Source organism: Rhinatrema bivittatum, chromosome 9, assembly GCF_901001135.1.
Source record: "Rhinatrema bivittatum chromosome 9, aRhiBiv1.1, whole genome shotgun sequence".
In the NCBI taxonomy this organism is placed as follows: Eukaryota; Metazoa; Chordata; class Amphibia; order Gymnophiona; family Rhinatrematidae; genus Rhinatrema; species Rhinatrema bivittatum.
In genome coordinates this window covers 223,812,048-223,830,132 of record NC_042623.1, presented here as the reverse complement: position 1 = coordinate 223,830,132, position 18,085 = coordinate 223,812,048, and the positions used below count along the sequence as shown (strand labels likewise).

The window sequence follows — 18,085 nt, the reverse complement described above, 5'->3', positions numbered from 1 at the left end:
TCCCGCCATTTGCTTCCATATCTTTTGTTTATTTCGGAATTGCAGATCAGACTTGGGTTTTTTTTTCCGTGTTCTACGGGTTCTGTTCCCATTTGGGGTTAGTGATCCACTTTGAGTTCCTTGTTTGGTTGTATATAGTTAGTTTGGTTCGATACCATTCTGCTTTGACCCTGAGTAATACTGATGGACTGTAGGTAGCATGGCACCTTGGGATATAAGGCAGAGTCTGTCAAAACTTCTCTGTCTCCATCTGCTGGAGGGGAGGCAAAACCCAGGAGTCTGGACTGATCCGTGATACTACAGGAACGAAAATTAAAAGGTAAGAACTAATTTTCCTTTATAAAAGTTAACAAGAATGACCAATAAACCCAGGGATTTGTTATTGTTTCTCATTACCTTTCCACCACTGCCGATCTCTCACCTCCCTCAGTCAATTACTGCTGTTTCATTGCTTTTCAACACTGTGGTTAGCTCCTGTGATGCCCCACAGCCAGCTCAAATTCTAAATAGCAGTAGCAGTTTTCCAGTGTTTGAAACATGCTAAAAAGCACACTGTATGCTTTTCTACATCATAGTAACCAGATATAATAAGACAGATTTTGTTTTTGTGAGTCATATATGTCTCTTTAGAATCATGCATTTTCTGTCTTGAGAGGGGGAGGGTCACACATTTCCTGGGGGTCATTTCTCCCCTTTAATCATGCTCTTCTCCCCTAGCCCCTTGTTCATTCACTTGTTTACGCTTTAGGGATTGTACTGTGACTTTGGGGGAGGAAAAGTTCTTCATTCTTGCTGTCTCCCTGGTGTTACCCCAAGGTCACACTTTACCTTTCTCATAATTTCTTTCTCTTTCTGAAGGTAGTGGATGTGCAGCTTCATCGTCATTCTCTTGGAGAAGAGTATCTTTTTTCTCAGTCATCCAATGAATCTACTTTCTCGGATATCCCTCCGGCACAGCCTTCCCTATTACCAGCTGCCACTCAAGTTTCCTCACCAAGTAAGCAGTCTCAGGAGTCCATACCAGATGCTTCTGTTGAAAAAGGTAAAGAAAGCTATTTCTTCTACTTCCCTGAATACACTGTTCTTGACAGTTGGCATGATTAAAAGATTAAGTGAGAGAGGCTGCTACAGCCAAAAGAACTTCTTTCAAAAAAATGGAAAAAGGATCCACACGAATAAAATATGAAAAAGCATAAGCACTGGCATGTTAGATGCAAGACATTGATAAGGCTAGCAAAGAGAGAATTAAAAAAAAAGCTTACTGTAGAGGCAAAAACTCATAATAAAAATATTTTTTAAATATTTCCAAAGTAGAAAGCTTGTGAGGGGGAGTCAGTTGGATCATTAAATGATCAAGGGGTAAAAGGGCACTTAGAGAAAACAAATCCACAGGGTAAAGACTTAAACATGTTGATGTTTACTGAGAAGGTTGTTGAGAGGTACTCTTGTTGGAAATGGTATTTAATGGTGATTTACAGGAACTGAAACAAATCACGGTGAACCTGAAAGATGCAGTAGGACAAACTGACAAACTAGAGAGTAGCAAATCTCCTGGAATTGATGGTATACACCCAGTGTCCTGAAAACTCAAAATGAACCTGTAGGCCTATTACGAGTAATTTGTAACTATCATTAAAATAGTCTGTTGCACCTGAAGATCAGAGTGTAGCCAATGTAATGCTAACCTTTGTAAAAGGCTCCAAGGGTGATCCTGGAAACTATTGACCGGTGAGGCGAATGTCACAAGAACAAAATTACTGCACACATAGCTAGACATTATTTAATGGGACATGTTGATATACCCAAGTGAATTTTTGCCTTTCAAATTGTTTTGAAAGGGGTTAATAAATGTGGATAATGGTGAGCTGCTGGATTTAGTGTGTGCTCTGCCCTTGGAGTTTGCTCTCCAGTTTAAATTCCTAGACAGTCAGCTAAACCTTATCTTTCCTAGCTCCAAATATCAGAAAACTTCATTCTTAAATGCCAAACAGTTTTTATCAGAATGAAGAAAACAGTTCAACACTCAGTGACTTATAAGGCAAGAAGCCTGATTAGTTGTTCCTAGTTCCTGGAGCTCAGCAATCCAACAAAGACAACTTCAGCTGAAGTAGAAGTTGTGGCTACTAGTAAATAGGGTAGACTAGCAGCAGATGGAAAATAGATGTAGATAGAGGTGAAAGGATGATGGCTTTCTAGGAGCTTGAAGAAGATACAGGAGAGCTATAGCTTGCAAGAGCCTGCTTCTAACTGAAACCTAGCAGGAAGTTAGACAATCCCAGATTGCTTTGAGTAAGGGGACCAATAGGAAGAGGGGAGAGAACACAGAGAGAGAGAGCAACAGGAACTGATTCAATCAGAATTCAGTAACATTCAAACAATATCCATTAAGAAAAACAAGAGATCCACATCATGCAGACTCTAAGCTGTTCAATATCGCAGAATGACACCAGGAGGCAGCATTATAAGGAAATATATATACATTTCCCTGTACGTACCCGGATCAGTCCAGACAGCGGGTTGAGCCTCCTGTCCAGCAGATGGAGACAGAGAAAAACTGAAAGGGTATCCTATATCAGGACAGAGTCTACCCTGTATCCCTCCAGTATTTCTCTGTCTCCGGCAGATGCAGGCAGCTGAACCTGCGGCTCCCTTCCTTTTCTCAATTTCTTTCTCCCTGTGAGATTTTTCCTTCTCCTGTGTTGTCTATCAGATCAAGCAAGTATTACCATAATTCTATATTTAAAAAAAAATAAATAAATTCAAAACTCCTACTTCAGGGAGACAGCTCTGTTTCCTCGCTCTTATGGGATCCTAGGGGGGCTTGCCCCTTGTTTATACAGCCTAGGACCCCTTTCCCGGTGACCTGCTTGTCTGCTGGCGCGATACTGGTAGTCCAGTCACTCCCCCTCCTTGCCTGTTCTGCCTCACAGTATTTAACAGGGAAGCTCAATCCCCTGCCATCAATAACGTTTAAAAAAAAAAAAAAAAAAAAAAAAAAGAGTAAAGGCAAGAGACAAGCGAATTCAGCACTTCTAGTGCATGGAAAGCAGCACAGCAGGGTTCGTTCGCCTGCTTCTGCTGCTCGGGCAGCCCAGCTCAGCTGACTCTCTCTCTCGCGGCGTTTCTTACTTAACTTCATGCCGTGTTCCAGTTGCTGTCTATCCTGCGGGGAGCCTGCGATTTGGCTCTCGCGATGGGCTCTGCTCTGAATGTTTGCCCGGAGGGGAAGGTCCCTCTGCGGCTGTGACAAAATCGACGGCCCGGGCTCGTCCCCCCAAATGTGCGGCTAGGCCGTCTTCCTCACAAAAAACCGCAGGAACGGTGGCCATTTTGGGGGCGGGTTTTTCTTTAGACTCCGGTCTGCAGGGCTCAAGAGAGTCGAATTTAACTATTTCTCCGCCGGATTTAAGCCCAGTTAGAGCCCCGGAGGGGGGTTTGGATCCTTCTCCCTCCCCCTTCCCCCTTCCATTCCCAGGAAATCCAGCCCTCGTTTTTCCACAGAATTTGTGCTTTTAATGTACAAATCATATCTAGCTAGTTTGCAGGAAGAGGATGACCATTCGCCAGACCCTCCCCCAGCAAATTTCCCTCGGGTGCCTGCTCTGCAGCCCCCTCCCGTACCGGATGTACATGCTCGGTCAGTGTGGTGCCAGAACCCCCGGCCCCCCTGGACCCCCCCAACTGGCTGCGATCCCTGATCCAGACTCTGACCTGCTCCTGGGTCCTCAGCTCCTCCCTTTGGAATAAGCGGGTGTCTTCCGTTTATTCCAAAGGGAGGAGCTGGACCCGCTCATTCCCTTTATTCTGGACGAGCTGGGTATTGAAGTGCCACCTGAGGATTCTGCTACGCCTTCTATGTCAACTAACATGGACTCGGTCCTGGCGGGACTTAGGGCTCCTCCACGTACGTTCCCGTTTCACCCGATGCACAGGCAGCTGTTCCTCCGGGAATGGGAGTCTCCAGAGGCGCGGGGCTCCTCGTGGATAGGGCGATGGACAAGCTCTATCTCCTCCCTGATCAATGCCTAAAGATGCTTAAAGTTCCCAAGGTGGATGCTTCCATCTCCGCGGTCACCAAGCACACCACCATCCCAGTGGTGGGAGCGACGGCACTGAAAGATATTCAAGACCGCAAACTCGAGCTTTATCTCAAACGCATCTTTGAAGTCTTGGCCTTAGGTGTCCGGATGACAATCTGCAGCAGTCTCATGCAGTGGGCAAGCCTTAGATGGGTTCAACAATTGCTCAGCGCCCAGGACCTCCTGTCTGCAGAGGCGGAGCAGGCAGAAAGGCTGGAGGCAGCAGTGGCGTATGGGGCTCATGCCCTATACAATTTGCTCAGAGTGCAAGCCAGGGCTTTGGTTTCAGCTGTGTCAGCCAGGTGTCTCCTCTGGTTGCGCAACCGGTCTGCGGATTCCTCCTCCAAGTCGCAGTTGGGCACTCTTCCCTTCAAGGGCAAGTTGCTTTTTGGTGAGGACCTTGAACAGCTTATCAAGTCCTTGAGAGAGAACAAGGTTCATAAGCTGCCGGAGGACCACCCGAAACAGTCTAAGTCCTTTCCTTCACGTTCTCGTTTTAGAGGCCAGCATCTGTTTACTAGCAGAGGGCGGGGATCCTTCCCAGGGGATAGCTCCTCCAGTCCTGGTCTCATTCCTTTCGTGGCCGACGTCCCTTCTGGGAGGGAAACCCGCAACACTCGGTTGCTAAGTCCTCCTCCCAATGAAATATGGCCGACCCATTCCTCCGTTCCCGGCGTAGGTGGACATCTGTCCCTGTTTCTCGAGGAATGGATCAAAATCTCGTCTGACTAGTGGGTCCTCGAGGTGATAAAGGTTACGCTTTAGAATTTGCTCGAGATCTCCCAGACATCCATCTAATTTCTCCCTGCGGAAAGCAGAAGTGACCAGCGGTCTGCCAGACTCTTGTCAGGTTACATGAGCTCGGAGCCATAGTCCCTGTCCCACTGGGGGAGCAAGGATCCGTCCAGTATTCCATCTACTTTGTCGTGCCCAAAAAGGACAGGGCCTTCTGTCCAATCTTAGATCTCAAGAGAGTCAACCGGGCCCTCAAGGTTCCCCATTTTCGAATGGAGACCCTGAGGGTGGTGATAGCAGCGGTCGCTCAGGCGAATATCTGGCCTCGCTTGACTTGATGGAGGCTTACCTGCACATATGCACATATGGTAACTCTTTATTTATTTCTGCCTTCATCTTCTTTCCAGCTTGTTGCAAGCTTCCAAGTTATCTTTCCTTGTTGATTGTAACTTTGACTTATTCCTACCTTTTGTTATCTATCGTTTACTTGAATTGTTTCTCCAGTTATACCCTTGTTAAATGTAAACCGATCCGATATGGTTATTTACTATGAAGGTCGGTATAAAAAAACTGTTAAATAAAATAAACAAATATCGATCCGCCAAGACCATCAGAAATATCTCCAATTCAACATTTTGGGGCAACACTTCCAGTTTCGGGCACTTCCGTTCGGCCTTGCCACCGCCCCGCACACGTTTACCAAAGTCATGGTAGTGGTGGCGGCCGCTCTTCGCTGGGATGGAGTTCTAGTCCACCCTTTCCTGGACGATTGGCTCATCTGGGCCAAATCGGAGTCCCTCTGCAAGACGGCGGTCGACAAAGTCTTGGCTCTCCTAGCCTCCCTTGGGTGGATAGTCAATTTTTCCAAGAGCAGTCTACAGCTCTCCCAGGTTCTGGAATTCCTGGGAGCACGCTTCGACACCCGAGTTGGCAAGGTGTTTCTGCCCGACAACCGGGCGCTCAAACTTATGGATCAAGTGTGCAATTTTCTATCTCTGTCGCTACCCACGCCCTGGGATTACCTTCAGGTCCATGGCGTCCACTATCAACCTGGTTCCTTGGGCTTTTGTGTATATGCGTCCTTTACAGAAAGCTTTGCAGTCCCACTGGAAGCCGGTGTTGGAACAGTTTCTGATGCCCCTCCCGCTCTCCGGCTCTACCATTGCCGACATGCAGTGGTGGCTCTTGCTTGGTCACCTCATGAAGGGGATGCCTCTACAGACTCCTCAGTGGATCATTGTTACGACGGATGCCAGCCTCTCAGGTTGGGGAGTGGTGTGTCAAACTCAGTCTACGCAGGGATCCTGATCCCCAGTCCAGTCCTGCTGGCACATCAATCGCCTGGAGGCCCGAGCGGTCCGTCTGGCACTCAAGTTCTTTCTCCCTGTGATCCGTCGCAAGGCGGTGTGGGTACTCTTGGACAACGCCACCATGGTAGCCTACATCAATCAGCAGGGGGGCACCAGAAGTCGCCTGATGGCTCTGGAGGCCAGCAAACTAATTGCCTAGGCGGAGCATCACCTGGAGCGCCTGGCAGCTTCCCACATTGCAGGGAAGGAGAATGTTCAAGCCGACTTCCTCAGTCGTCAGTGTCTAGACCCAGGAGAGTGGGAGCTGTCCGGAGCAATGGATATGATCATCCGCAGGTGGGGTCCCCCCACCTAGACCTGATGGCTACTCTGAGCAATGCCAAAGCCCCCAGAGTCTTTAGCCACAGGAGGGAGCACTGCTTGGAAGGGGTGGACGCCCTGGTCCTTCCCTGGCCTTACGACGTTCTTCTTTACGTGTTTCCCCCTGGCCTCTGGTGGGAAAGGTACTCTGAAAAATAGAGCTTCATCCGGGACCTGTAATTCTCGTGGCCCCGCAGGCCGTGGTACGCGGATCTGGTGAACCTCGCGATGGGCGGCCCTCTCCGGCTAGGCCATCTCCCACGCCTTCTTCGTCAGGGTCCTGTATCTTTCGATCAGGCAGATCGCTTTTCTCTAGCGGCCTGGCGTTTGAACGGCGGCGACTAAGAAAGAAGGGGTACAAAGAGGACGTTATATCTACTCTGTTGCGAGCCCATAAGCCTTCTACCTCTCTCGCTTACGTCCGGGTTTGGAGAGTCTTTGAGAATGTGTGCGCTGAGTCCGGAGTGCCGGCACTCAAGGCTCCGGTATCCCAGGTCCTCTATTTTCTACAGAATGGTCTGTCCAAGGGTTTGTCTTTCAACTCCTTATGGGTACAGGTTTCCACTCTCTGGTCCCTCATAGGCGATATCGATAGTTACGCAGTGGCGACTCATCCGGATGTCATTCGATTTCTCAAGGGGGCCAAACATTTAAATCCACCTGTCCGGGCTACTTGCCTCTCTTGGAGCCTTAACTTGGTGCTTCGAGTTCTTTGCAAGGCACCCTTTGAACCCCTCAGGCGGGCCACGCTTAAGGATCTAACCCTTAAGACAGTTTTCCTTGTTTCTATTTGCTCCGCCAGGAGAGTGTCTTGAGCTTCAAGTGTTGTCTTGTAGGGAGCCCTTTCTCCATTTTTCTGATTCAGGGGTCTCCCTTAAGACTGTACCATCGTTCTTACCGAAGGTGGTGTCGTCCTTTCACGTCAATCAGTCTGTGGAGCTTCCTGCCTTTTCTCCTGAGGTTATTGCTGACACGCCTGGTGGTGACCTGCGGTGCCTTGATGTTGAGAGAACTCCTGTGCTATTTACAGGTTACAAACGAGTTTCGAGTCTCTGATCATCTCTTTGTCTTGAGTGGTCCGAATAGTGGAAACAAGGCTTCTAAGGCTACGATTGCTCGCTGGCTCAAGGAGGCGATTGCGTTGGCGTATATCTGTTGGGGCTGGATGGTTCCGGAGGGCTTAAAGGCCCACTCTTTGCGTTCTCAGGCTACTTCTTAGGCGAAGACTCATTCTCTCCGCAGGAAATTTGCAGGGCAGCTACTTGGAAGTGTCTGCACATTTTTGCATGTCATTATCACCTCGATGTGCAGGCGCCAGTCTTTGGCTCCTTTGGAAGGCAGGTGCTTCGAGCGCGACTGTCTCTGTCCCACCCTGTTTAGGGAAACTTTGGTACATTCCACTGTCTGGACTGATCTGGGTACGTACAGGGAAAGGAAAATTTGGTTCTTACCTGCTAATTTTCGTTCCTGTAGTACCACAGATCAGTCCAGACTTCCACCTGTTTACTGTTGCTACGTCCGCTCGAAATTTGTTTCTCTTGTTTTCATCACAGCATCTTGGCTCTATCTGCTTCCTATCAGAATATTAAGGCACCGGAAACATCTACTAGTTCCCTGTACGTACCAGGATCAGTCGAGACAGTGGGTTATGTCCCCCGTCCAGCAGATGGAGTCAGACAAGGCTTCGGAGGGTGCTGCCTTAAGTACTAGAGCACCCTCTACAGGAGTTCAGTATATCTCTGACTCCAGCAGATGTGAGCAGGGGAATCTGGAGTTCCCCCTCTTGAAAGGCTTTCTTACTCTTTTGGCTTTATTTCTGCCTCTTGTTGGGCTGGATCAAGTTGTTTTGCTAAAGTTTTATAATTTAAAAAAAAAAAAAGTTTGTTTAGTGGGAGGTCTGAGCGAGGGCTTGCAGGCAGGGCTGCTGCTGCCACTCTCCGTCTTTCCTTCTGCTTCTGTTTTTGCCTGTGCTTCTGTGTTTGCAGGGTAAGTTGAAAAGTTTGTGCTTTTCTTTTTCTCCTCCCGTTTTTGCGCCTGCAGGTAGTTTTATAGCACAGTGAGGAAAGCTGGTGGTGCCGGCCTCTTCCTCTCCCTTCCTCCCCCTCCTACCGCTGCTGCTCCCGCGGCCCCGAGACGACTGAAATTCCCCGGGGCTGCTGCAGTAGGGAGGTTTTATTCCCCTACTGCCTCTTCAGGACGCCGGAGCACAGCAGGGGTTTTTCCCCTGCACCTCGCGGATTTCTGCTGCCTCGCCCACGCGACTCGCTCTGCCCCTCTTCCCCCCCCCCCCCCCCCCCCCCCCCCGGCGGCTCCATGCCGTGGCCAGCCCGCTGCTCTGCCTGTGGAGAGCCGGGGGCTAGAATCTTGCGCGAGGGCATTTGTTCCAGGTGCCTCCCTGGTGGGGAGGGCACCTCTGGACCGCGGAGCAACCCCATGGCTCGCGCCGGAGCGCGACCCGATTCTCGGGGGTCGGCCCCCCCGCCGTTTTTGGCGGGAACGGTGGCCATTTTGCAAGCTGCTGCACAGCCATTTCAGCACTCAGGGGAAGAGGGAGAAGATTCGGATGGCGGGGAACTGCCGATTTTGGCCCCGATTGGGGCCTCTGGAGCTCTAAGCCCCCCGGTTGCGCCTCCCCCCAACCCCCCCCCCCCCCCGGGGTCCCCCACCATTTTCCCCGGAATTCATTTTATTGATGCATAATGCCTATCTTCAGCACATGGAGGTCCCGACGGGGCTCAGTCAGGATCCTCCTCCTGCCAAGGTGCCACGCTTATCAGGGCTGCCTCAGGGGACCCAGGATGCGGAGGGGGGGGGGGGGAGACGGGGTCCATCCGGGACCCATCGGACTTCGCTTCCCGGTGGGAGTGCGGATCCCTACTCGGTCCCAGGGGGTGGTTCGCCTCCCTCTCCGGTTGACCCAGCCACGGAGGCGCAGCTTGAGTGCGACGATCCGCGGGTCATACGTATTTTTCGGAAGGAGGAATTGCAGGCGCTCATTCCTATAATCATTCAGGAACTAGATCTCGATCCTCCGCCTGAACCTCCAGCACTTCCTGTTCCGATGGTCACCTCCTCGTCCAAGCAAGGAGACCCTCTTTTAGCAGGGCTGCGTCCTCTCGCCAAAGCGTTTCCCACTCATCCCACCTTCCTGCAGCTGTTGGCAAGGGAGTGGGATTCACCCGAGACGTCCCTTAAGGTCGGGCGAGCCATGGAAAAGTTATATCCTCTCCCGGAAGATTTCCTAGAGTTGATCAAAGTCCCGAAGGTGGATTCAGCGGTGTCGGCAGTGACCAAAAGGACGACGATCCCGGTGACGGGGGGCACCGCCCTGCGGGATACGCAGGATAGGAAATTGGAGGTCTACCTCAAGCGAGTTTTTGAAGTGTCAGCTTTGGGAATCCGCGCCGCTGCATGTTGCTCCTTGGCGCAGAGGGCAAGTCTGCGCTGGGTTCAGCAGCTCCTCACATCTCAAGATTTGCCACCGGAGGAGGCTCTGCAGGCGGATCGTCTGGAATCCGCCATTGCTTATGGAGCGGACGCCCTTTATGACCTGTTCCGCGTCTTGGCCAGGTCCATGGTCTCCATGGTTTCCGCTAGGCGCCTTCTATGGCTACGCAACTGGGCGGCGGATACCTCCTCCAAGTCCAGTCTGGGCTCGCTCCCCTTCAAGGGCAGGTATCTCTTCGGGGAGGACCTTGACCAGCTCAAGTCACTGGGAGAGAACCCAGTACACAGGTTGCCAGAAGACCGGCGGCGGGGCTCCAGGTCCTTTACCCCTAGCAGGGCCCATTACCGAGGCCAACAGCGTCGCTATCGAGGGTACAGGCAGCAGGGACAAAGTCCCAGGTACCCGTCCTCCAGGTCGCAGTCCTGGCAGCGTTCCTTTCGTGGCTGCCGGCCCGCGAGGGACGGGGCGGGCCAGGGGAGCTCGTCTAAGTCTGCCCAATGATGCCGAAGCCGCCCACTCCTCAACCCCACGGATCGGGGGACGGATCTCTCTTCTACGAGGAGTGGGTGCGCATCACCTCCGACCAGTGGGTCCTCGACATCTTAAGGAACGGCTACGCTTTGGAGTTTGCCCGACGCCCACGGGACAGGTTTCTTTTTTCTCCGTGCAGCTCCGCGCTCAAGAGGTTGGCAGTGCAACACACCTTGGACAGACTCTTGAACCTCGGGGCCATCGCGCCCGTCCCCTTCGGAGAGGTGGGCTCGGGCCACTATTTGATTTACTTCGTCGTGCCCAAAAAAGGACGGCTCCTTCCGTCCAATCCTGTACCTCAAGGAGATCAACAAGTCCCTACGGATTCCGCGCTTTCGCATGGAAACGCTGCGGTCAGTGATTGCGGCGGTTCACCAAGGGGAGTTCTTAGCCTCCCTCGATCTGACAGAGGCTTATCTCCACGTCCCTGCGCACTGAAGGTTCCGTCGCTTCAAAGTCCTGGATCGCCATTTCCAATTCCAAGCCCTCCCCTTCGGGCTGGCGACAGCTCCGCGGACCTTTACAAAAATCATGGTGGTGGTCGCGGCAGCTTTGAGACGGGAAGGAATTCTGGTCCATCCATACCTGGACGATTGGCTCATCAGAGCGAAGTCCTTCTCCCTGGGAGTGACGGCGGTTTCCAGGGTGGTGCAGTTCCTCAAGTCCTTGGGCTGGGTGGTGAATTTTGCCAAGAGCTCCCTCACACCTTCACAGCAGTTGGACTTCCTGGGAGCACACTTCGATACCCTTCAGGGCAAGGTCTTCTTGCGTCGGGACAGGGCACACTCCCTCCGAGAGCAAGTTCAGCGTTTCTCTGGATTACCGCAACCCACGTCTTGGCACTACCTGCAGCTCCTGGGAACCATGGCCTCCACGATCGACCTTGTCCCATGGGCTTTTGTGCGTCTCCGCCCGTTGCAAGCTGCTCTTCTGTCGCGCTGGAAGCCGGTCTCCAGGGACTACGACATGGTGCTGCCCCTTCCCCAGACAACCAGGGACAGTTTGATCTGGTGGCTAGATCAGAGTCACCTAGCCCAGGGTACCTCGCTGGAAACACCGCATTGGGTAGTGGTCACCACCGATGCCAGCCTATCCGGATGGGGGGCGGTTTGCCAGCTGCAGTCAGCGCAGGGGTGGTGGACAATGGAACAGGCATCCTGGCCGATAAATCGCCTGGAAACGAGGGCGGTACGCCTGGCGCTCATTCACTTCTGCCACTGGTTCGGAATCGAGCAGTAAGGGTCCTGTCAGATAATGCGACAGCAGTAGCATACATCAATCACCAGGGGGGGCACAAGGAGCCGGCAAGTGTCCATCGAAGCAGGCCGCCTCATGGCGTGGGCGGAAAAGCATCTAGTGTGTCTAGCAGCGTCCCACATCGCAGGCGTAGACAACATTCAAGCCGACAATCTGAGTCGTCAGCATCTGGATCCCGGGGAGTGGTCCCTCTCCGACGCCATGCACCTCCTGCGGATCCGCTGGGGGGCTCCACGGCTGGATCTCATGGCCACGGCTCTCAATGCCAAAGCTCCTCGGTTCTACAGCCGGCGGCGGGAGCGAGGGGCGGAAGGAGTGGTCGCCCTAGTGCTCCCTTGGCCGGAACACATTCTTTTCTACGTCTTTCCCCCTTGGCCCCTAGTGGGCAAGGTCCTGCGGAGAATAGAACGTCATTGGGGGCCCGTCATTCTGGTGGCTCCCGAGTGGCCACGGCGTCCCTGGTTCGCGGATCTGCTCCACCTGGCAGTGGAAGGCCTGATTCGTCTAAGTCATCTCCCTCGATTGCTTCATCAAGGACCAGTATTTTTCGACCAGGCAGAACTCTTTTGTCTTGCGGCCTGGCTTTTGAACAGCGCCGTCTCCGGCGAAAAGGATACCCGGAGGCCGTAGTGTCTACCGTTTTAAAGGCTAGAAACACCTCGACGTCGGCAACTCTACGTGAGGGTCTGGAAGGCGTTTGAGACCTGGTGCACCAAGCGTCATATTCATACTTCTGGGGCTTCCATCACTCAGATTCTGGCATTTCTTCGGGATGGTCTGGATAAAGGGCTCGCCTACAACTCCTTACGGGTGCAGGTAGCCGCCCTGGGCTCGCTTCTTCAGTATACGGGCCACTCATCTCTCCTGGGACAACCGGATGTCGCTCGTTTTCTCAAGGGGGTCAAGCATGTGCGGCCTCCGCTCAGGGACCCCTTTCCTTCGTGGAGTCTTAATCTGGTCCTCCGCTCCCTTGCGGGTCCCCCCTTCAAGCCTCTCGCCAGTGCAACCACAAAAGACATCACGCTCAAGACTGTCTTTCTAGTGGCTATTACTTCGGCACGCCGCATCTCAGAGCTTCAGGCACTCTCCTGCAGGGAACCTTATCTCAGGTTCTCTGACTCCGGGGTCTCACTACGCACGGTGCCCTCTTTCCTGCCCAAGGTCGTTTCATCGTTCCACTTGAATCAGACTGTGGAGCTTCCGTCTTTCTTAGTCGGAGAATCTGGTCAGCTTCGTGCTCTAGATGTCAAGCGGACTATCATTCGATACCTGGAGGTCACGAACGAATTTCTGTCTTCTGATCACTTGTTTGTCCTGTGGTCAGGCCCGAGGAAAGGTTCTTCGGCTTCTAAAACGACGATCGCCCGATGGTGAAAGGAAGCCATCGTTTCAGCGTATATAGGGTCGGGGCGCGACCCACCACGGGGAATCAAGGCTCATTCGCTCCGTGCTCAAGCTGCATCCTGGGCAGAGCTACAGTCTGTTTCCCCGCAGGAGATCTGTCGGGCAGCCACTTGGAAGTCTCTGCATACCTTCGCACGCCATTACAGACTACATCTCCCGTCTTCATCCGCCGGATATTTTGGAGACAGGGTGATTCGAGCAGGGCTTATTAGGCCCCACCCAGTGTAGGGAAGCTTTGGGACATCCCACTGTCTGGACTGATCCTGGTACGTACAGGGAAAAGAAAATTACTACTTACCTGATAATTTTCGTTCCTGTAGTACCAAGGATCAGTCCAGACACCCACCGCTGGTTCTTTGCTTGATATTGCTACCATTCTGACTGTATGTGCGAGTTTGCTCCCTTTGGCTGCATGTGTTCATTTCTTCCTTATTGTGGCTTCTCTGAGACCCTACATTCTTTCGATTTCGGGGTCTGCGGGCTAGTTCAATCTGCAAGTTCGGTTCTGGCTATTTGCCTTGTTTACGTACCTTGTTGTATTGTTTATACACTTGATCCAGTCTTATTCTGTTCTAGCTTTGATATTCTCTATACTGAACTCCTGTAGAGGGTGCTCTAGTACTTAAGGCAGCACCCTCTGAAGCCTTGTCTGACTCCATCTGCTGGACGGGGGACATAACCCACTGTCTGGACTGATCCTTGGTACTACAGGAACGAAAATTATCGGGTAAGTAGTCATTTTCTTATGGATATCTTTATGTAAGTGCAATTGTTTACAGAGTTTTGAATTGTTCAATTTATCAGTTACTTGTTTCTTGCTTGATCTTATATGGGTTATCTTTATACTTATGTGCTTTGATACAGTTTATACTGAAGGGATGCAGGGTAGGCTCTGTCCTGATATAGGATACCCTTTCAGTTTTTCTCTGTCTCCATCTGCTGGACAGGAGGCTCAACCCACTGTCTGGACTGATCCGTGGTACTACAGGAACGAAAATTAGCAGTAAGAACCAATTTTCCTATATTGCAGAGGTAGAACATAGTATATCTGGATTTTTCAGAAGGTATTGAAACAAATCCCTCATGAGAGACCCCTCAGGAAATTAAAAATTCCTGGGATAGGAAGCAGTGGCCTATTGTGGAAACAAAGTAGCACTGAATAATTTTCTCAGTGGAGAAAGGTAAATAGTGGAATGCCCCAGGGTCTGTACTGGGACTGGAGCTTTTTAAATATATTTATAAATGATCTGGTAAAGGCAATGATGAATAAGGTGATCATATTTGCAGATGACACAATTATTCCAGATTGTTAAATCATAAACGACTTGTGAGAAATTGCAGGAGGATGAGAGACTGGGCATCCAAATGGCAGGTGAAATTTTAAGGTGGACAAGGGCAAAGTGATGCACATTGGGGAAAAATAATTTAAACTTTAGTTACACTGTTAAGTTCCATATTAGGAATCATCAACCAGGAAAAGGATTGGGGCATCATGGACAATGCATTGAAATCCTCAGCTCAGTGTACAGCAATGTTCAAAAAAAGGCAAACTATTTATTAAGTTTATATGCTATTATTCTGTTTGCCAATCACAACTGGTTTACAAATATAAACAATTAAGACAACCAATAAAATGAATATAACGAGTAAAATAAAATAATGAAAACAGCTTAAAATAAGGAAAATACAAAATAGGATGTAAAAGGAAATTAAACAAGTAAAATATGAAAATAACCAAGGAAAATAATAAAATAAATAAAAATATTAGGAATGAAATGGCAAATAACCTTGGAGAATGTCGCTATGTGGTGTAACCACATCTAGAGCACTGTGTGCCTTTCTGGTCACTGTGTCTTGAAAAAGATATAGCAAAACTAGAGAAGGGCAACCAAAATGAGGAATGGAATGGCTCCCCTGTGAGGAAAGGCTAAAGAGGGTAGGACTCTTCAGCTTGGAGATGAGATTGCTGAGGGGAGATATAGAAGTCTATAAAATCATGAACAGAGTAGATCTGGTAAATGCAAATCAGTAGATTACTCTTTAAAAAAAAACAAAAAAAAAACATGCTGAAGGATGTGGTAAAGGTAGTTGGCATAGTTGGGTATAAAATGGTTTGGACAAGATCCTGGAGGAAAAGTCCAAAGATCATCATTAACCAGGTGGACTTATTTATTTATTTATTTATTTATTTATTTAATTTCTTTTCCTATACCGATGCTCAAGACTAGGTCTTATCGTACCGGTTTACAATGTAACTGAGGGGAAACCAATTAACATCAAGGTAGAAAGTAAAGTTACATTAAACAGGGAGCATAAAACCTGGGCAATGGAAGACAGTGCAGAGTTTAAACTAAGAAACAATTAGAGAGAGATAAATATATAAATCAACAAAAACTGTAAGATACAAAACATAGGTTTGTCCTAGGCAGTTATTAGCCTGGTATGTCCAGAGGGAGAAGGAAAGGGTGAGGTTGGGTGAGGTGACTTGGGGAAAACCCTGCTTACCTCCTGGGTGTGTGCAGCATGGAATCTATGTACTATTTGGGATCCCGTCAGGAACTTGTGATCTGGTTTGGCCACTGTTGGAAACTGAGCTTGATGTGGACCCTTGGTATGACCCAGTATGGCAGTTCTTATGTTCTTATTTTGAATCTCTTATTACATGCTTTTTGTTTTCTGATTAATATATTTTAACAAATAGTTTTTCACTTATTCCAAATGTAAATTTTGTACCAGTGTGACTGCTGCGTAAATGTGGATATTTATTGAGTTCAGTATTAGAGAAATAACTGAGTTATCACTGCTAGATGTGTATGTGGCTATTCTAGGGCATCCTTGCCTGGTATATGTATTTGTGTGGCCTGTGTAGTACATGTTCTGATGTCTATCCAGTATGTTGAGGTGTTGCTTTGTTATTCTTGTATTGTAGGTGTGACTCCTTCACACTGGGATTTTGTACGGTTGCTGCTTTATTTATGTGTTACTGCTTTTTCTAAGTTTGATAAATAAAGTTGTGATATGAGTTGTGTTTTTAATGTTGATATTTTCAGCTGTGTTTTTCAAAGAGAATGAACAGATATTTTGTGTTGAGTATTATGAATTTTGATATTTCCTTTCTATTAGGATTTTCTGCTAATGAAACAGAAAGACTTTCTTCCTTCTACCCTCTCCAATCTTCTTTGGAGCATACGCCAACCAAATTAAGAACACAAAAGGTTATGTTTGGGTCTCCTGGAAATTCTGCATTTCAACCAATTACTGCCAGTTGCAAAATTGTCCCTCAGGGTCAGACCCTTAATCACCTAGAGTCACCAGGAAAATCTTTTCAGCCAATCACCATGAGCTGCAAGATTGTGTCAGGTATTTCAATAATAGACTCCTTAATTGAATGGAAGTTGACATTTGTTGTAAATACTTTTAAATTTGGTGCTGTGTCTCAAACATAGTCATAAACTTTAGAACTTTTTAAGCTTGGGGCAAGAAAGGATACCTTCTCTGGGTGCCATATACTGGAGCATCTAAATCATTTGTATAAATCCAATAAAAAAAAATCAGCTGATTTTTAGTCTTCACCACCTGGCTTCTTAATTTTTTCTGTGTATGTCTATCGCATTACATGCATCTCTTTATAAACATCACCTCCCCCTAACCTCTGTACCTCTCACTTGCTCTCTTGCTACCTAACCTCTGTGCCATCCTCTTATCTTGACTCTTGAGCTTCTTTAGTATAAAAGAATTAGATTCTGTGGTGATCTGGCATTTTGTGTGCTTTATTTGCCAAAGTACAATGTTTGAATTTTTTTTTTTTTAGGTTCTCCAATATCAACCCCAAGTCCTTCTCCTTTACCTCGTACCCCAACTTCCACTCCAGTGCCCCTTAATCAGGGGACTGCTAGCTCAGGTATCACTAACCCATATGTGATTGTTGATAAAATGGGACAGGTGACTACAGCCACTGTGACAAACACTGGTATGTACTAGATTAACATATTGCAATATATTGTCATGCATTAATGTGCTGAATTATAAAGTGTACTTAAGATTCTGAAAATGGATTGGCTAAAAATGTTAATGTAAGCATTTGATATACAATATGTGAAGAAATGTTATTTTCCTAGCATGTAGCCAGATGGACTCAGGACCAGTGGACTCAGGACTCAGGACCAGTCAGATTTCAAAGCTGACATCACCCTAGATATACCCTTGTAGTGACCTCAGCTCCTCAGTATCTGTCTCCTAGCACAGTGGTCCCCAACCTTTTTTGCACCAGGGGACCGGCTTCAAGCAAGACCATTTTTCCATGGCCTGGCAGGGCGGGGTGGGGCAGGGGTGAGGCTTTGGTCATATGGGGCGGGGTTATGGAGGGGGTTGGATTTTAGTGCATACTTATCATTTAATTGTGACATTTATAATGTGAATGTGACTCAACTCACCATAGGTTCAGAATGAGTGGGAGCACTGGGCTTGTTTCCCTTGTTTTCCAAACTTCACACCTCTCTCATCCACCTGACGCCTTCCCTCTCATGACCTCCCCTGGCTGTGAGCACCAAACCAAGCTCCCAGTCATTCTCACACTGAACCCCAGGCAGGCTCCCATTCATTTTCACACCACTCCCTCCCCATCCCCCAGGCATGCACACATTCATTCTCACACATACACCACACACAGGCAGGCACCTATTCTCACACATACAAACCCCAGGAAGACACCCATTCATTCTCATACACACACACCTTCAGGCAGGCACCCATTCATTCACACACATATACCCCCAGGCAGACTCCCATTCATACACATACTAAAGGCAGAGACCCCCTCTCTTTCTTTTGCCAGCAACCTCAGAGCCTCTCTCATTCCTCTGCTGCCACTGTCACTGCTGCCACATGGCTATTGGGGAGGTGCTGATTGCTGCTACTGACACTGTAGCCCATTCTGCTACCTCCTCTGTGCAGGCCCTGTG

At 49.1% G+C, this 18,085-nt stretch overlaps 1 protein-coding gene across 12 annotated transcripts in view; it reads left to right on the top strand.

Moving 5' to 3' along the window:
* The window catches only part of YEATS2 (YEATS domain containing 2), a 799,337-nt gene that overhangs the window by 220,804 nt on the left and 560,448 nt on the right, over nucleotides 1–18,085 (top strand). For 11 of the 12 annotated variants that reach the window (XR_003858765.1, XM_029617009.1, XM_029617008.1 and 8 more), the window contains 3 exons: nucleotides 859–1,042; nucleotides 16,248–16,484; nucleotides 16,936–17,094. Coding sequence is in view for 11 of the 12 variants with exons in the window: in XM_029617009.1 (XP_029472869.1) it covers nucleotides 859–1,042; nucleotides 16,248–16,484; nucleotides 16,936–17,094 (580 nt within the window). In the remaining variant the exon portion in view is untranslated. The remainder of the gene's footprint in view (nucleotides 1–858; nucleotides 1,043–16,247; nucleotides 16,485–16,935; nucleotides 17,095–18,085) is intronic. The other variant, XM_029617017.1, reaches the window with a different exon arrangement.